The 3,654-nt window shown below is 42.5% G+C and overlaps 1 protein-coding gene across 1 annotated transcript; it reads left to right on the top strand.

The window, feature by feature from the left end:
• Window positions 1–984: 984 nt before the first annotated feature.
• On the top strand, window positions 985–3,381 carry tmem264 (transmembrane protein 264). The gene has a single exon (XM_056448083.1). It carries the CDS (start codon window positions 2,069–2,071, stop codon window positions 3,053–3,055), a length of 987 nt encoding a protein of 328 aa, XP_056304058.1. The 5' UTR covers window positions 985–2,068; the 3' UTR covers window positions 3,056–3,381.
• Window positions 3,382–3,654: the final 273 nt, after the last annotated feature.

Genomic DNA, 3,654 nt, shown 5'->3' with positions numbered 1-3,654 from the left:
AACACCCATAGTTTAGCAATTAAGGCCCGTTTCGGTGGAGTTTAAATGCGCAGGTTGATCTTTTGTTGAAGGTAGCCTAAGGAAATTATGTTCTGATTTCTGTTTTTCTCAATGCATGCTCATTTCTCTATCAGAAATCTTTGTTCTTGCCTCTTTAGTTCATAAATGAAAGCTTTGCCCCCAGCTCTGGAATGAAACAAAAGTTTTGCCCCTTTTCGTCACACGTAGTTTGCAAACATTTACCACTTCTCTCTGGAGAAACAACACGCATACATCAGCACGTAATGATGTAAAAAAGTTCTTTTTTAAGCATCACTTCTGTGTTCAAACACATCTTTCTCTAGTTTAAACTTATATCGGGAGTTGATTTATGATAAGCAATATGTGGATAATATTATATATTCATAAACGACAGACATTCTAAATAATTCTCTTAAATCTCTCGAGTGTAGGATGTTAGAATGCTGACTCCTTTAAAATACTTTCTTCATACGTTCTAGATCTAGGCGGAAGATACAGAATCATCCAAAATTTTTCACAAAATAAAGGTTACCATCATCTTAGACTAACCGTTTTTGTCCTGGTGCTCTCAGCGGATGCTTGTGGAAACCTTTACTCACTTTCTTTACTGTTTCAGTCAGTTTCTCCGAGATTTGCAATATCAGATCAAAGACCACTGGACCGCTGCACTGCTCACGATTTGAAGCTAAACTTCTGAGCAACTGAAGGTCTGACAAAGGGAATCCCTAAGAGACGTACTGCATGAAGACCCTCGGTCTAGTTGTGACAGCAGAGCTCTGATCAAATGAAAGCTTCACGCGGTCTTTATCTCGAGCTGTTGCGGATCGTCCCTCTTTGACACCCAACGCCTGACTGCGCATAAGTGGAGGGGAGCAGAGAGAGGGAGGAGAGAAGAGAAAAACAGCAGGAGGAGGGTGAAATCCAGCCAGACTATGTTGAGGAGCCACAGGCTGCGCACAGCACATTACTCTGGAGTTTGAGAGGATGAAAGGGGGAGGATCGAGATTATTGCTGCAGAGATTTCTGATGTGAGAGCAAGTGGAAACTTATTGACTTCTTTGGCGTCGATATTGGGAAGATGATGAGAGTAGACTGATTTCAATCACCAGGAGGCGCAGGACTGATACTGTGGAGGAGTGCCATGCTTCTAATCCTTCTGAAAAGAGGTCATTTTTTAGGGAAACTTTCTTTTAAATACTTTACCTTTCTCAACCCACGTCGATTTTTCTGGCAGTGAGAGATCCGAGGACTGGATCAGATTTGAGACTTTGAGGGTTGAAAGATATCTTCTGCTGCAATTTTTCTGAGAAAAAAACATGCATGCATAAAATGCACGCACACATACTGTTCAATGCAATCTGGATTGATGAACCTCATAAGAATCAAGCACGTCAGTCTTGCCTGCACCGCTCTGAGGAATAGTGCTGGGAACAAATTCACTTCTGGCATAAAATGAGAAATTTATCACAGCCGATCATTCCTGACCCACTCTTTCAGGGAGCATGTTGCTTGTTCCGTCTTTCCCTCTTGGTTTGGTGAGACTTGTTTTTGGAAAATAAGAGCCGTGGTTGTGCTTACAGACTCGAAGATCTGAAATATTTAAGACTCTGGCTGTGAACGATGCAGTTAACCATTAATGAAAACCGAAGCGGCTGTGATCAGTATGCATAGGTTGCCTACGTTCACTCGGAGAACTGTGGGAGTGAGTCAAGGCGAGAGGACTAATGACTGACAGCCATACCAGGTTTGCTGTGTGGTGCCGCGGAGCACATCCTCTGCATTAGGTTGTTTGCTTCGGGCTGAATTTAGAAACAGCAAGTGTGGCTCATTTTTTATCTTTTTTCTTGCATCCTCATTATCTCTTCCTCCCTCATTATCTCTTTCTGCTATCACACCTCATCTTGGTGAACAGGTTGCTGTTGAGGAGATTACCGTTTCCAGGACTGCGCTCCTTTGGGATGCAGTTGAAGCAACTCGCATGAGTCTACAAAACTTGCTTTGAGTGACCATTCGACTTAGCATTTTTATCTTATCTCTGATAATCAACATGGTCCCGCCACCCCCTTCTAACAAGCCGCACGTTTGCCTTTCGTGTGTGCTTATCATGAGTAGTATGGCGCTGCTGGATGCCTACCTTGTGGAGCAGAATCAAGGCCCACGGAAGGTGGGCGTCTGCATTATGGTGATGGTAGGAGATGTGTGCTTTCTCATCGTGCTTCGGTACATCGCGGTATGGGTTGGTGCTGAGGTTCGAACTGCTAAACGTGGCTATGCTATGATCCTCTGGTTCTTCTACGTCTTTGTGCTTGAGATCAAGGTCTACTTCGTCTACCAGAACTACAAAGCAGAAGGTGAGAGAGCGGACGCTTTGACCTGCAAGGCTTTAACGGTGCTCCTTTCTGTGTTCATCCCAGGACTTTACGTGACTCTAGCGGCCATCGACCACATGGAATACGTTCGTCCGCTCAAGAAGAGAGAAGAATTGAGGAGTCGACTGTTTTGGGTTGTGGTTGATCTCCTCGACATTTTGGACATCCAAGCCAGCCTTTGGGAGCCTCAAAGAAAAGGGCTCCCCCTATGGGTGGAGGGCCTTACTTTTTTCTATTGCTACATACTACTTCTGATACTCCCATGTGTGTCGCTGAGCGAAATTAGCATGCAAGGTGTGAATATTGTGCCCCATAAGATGTTGTTGTATCCCATTCTCAGTTTGGTCGCCATTAACTTTATTACGATTCTTATTCGAGGAGGGAATATGGTGTTTTATAGGGACATCCGAGTTTCTGGAATACTCATGGGTAAGAATGTTCTTGCCATTGTACTTAAGACGTGCAGCTTTGTGCAGTACCGGAGGCACCTGCAGGAGGCGCCAACTCCCGCTCTTGCTCCGGAACTACAGAGGGACACAATGCCACAAAGTTCTCGAGGGGGAGTGCCGGTCGCAATGCCAATGACTGTCAACATGCCACCCCCGCAGGTGGTCATACAAGATCTAACCACACTTCCAGAGGAACCAGAACTTGAGGAAACATGACAAAAGTTGCAAACGAGAAGAGTGTGCACTTGGGATATTTGAACAACGCACAAAATGAATTGCTCTGAGATTTCGGTTCATTTCTTAATCCGGGTATACATCGAATGACCTTCTTTGTACATTGTGATGATTGTATGTTAGGGAGATACTACCAATGGCAAACTTTAATGCCAATACCCCAGACATTCAGCTGGACTGTAGCTCGAAATTGACATGGCAGTTTGAGTCATCAAACTGTAAACAAAAAAACCCCTGTTTATTTAATTTTGTTTTACTTTTAGGTAACATTGTAAATGATAATACGAATGTAGAATATTTATTTTACAACACAGGTAAAAAAGTTGTAAGAAAAAAGTCCTGTTTGAAATGTAAACAGATTATTTAAATAGACTTATGCTTTTAAAATGAAAATATAAGTAAATTATTTTACTGGAATTTAAGAGGAAAAATACTGATTAATATTTTCTTAATGGAATCATCATAACTTTCTCACATTCAACAGCAATTACAAATATTATCTTGAAAATAATAAAAAGAAAAGAGTCATTCTCTAACCACACAAAAAAAGGCAGGAATCACATAGTGTGCACCCAGTTTTA

This window comes from Danio aesculapii, chromosome 22 (assembly GCF_903798145.1).
Source record: "Danio aesculapii chromosome 22, fDanAes4.1, whole genome shotgun sequence".
NCBI lineage: Eukaryota > Metazoa > Chordata > Actinopteri > Cypriniformes > Danionidae > Danio > Danio aesculapii.
Note: the sequence above shows the minus strand (reverse complement) of the source record. Positions and strands in the feature narration are given on the sequence as shown.

What these genes read in the sequence shown, in the direction of transcription:
- tmem264 (XM_056448083.1), top strand. Translation starts at nt 2,069, where the DNA reads ATGGTCCCGCCACCCCCTTCTAACAAGCCGCACGTTTGCCTTTCGTGT.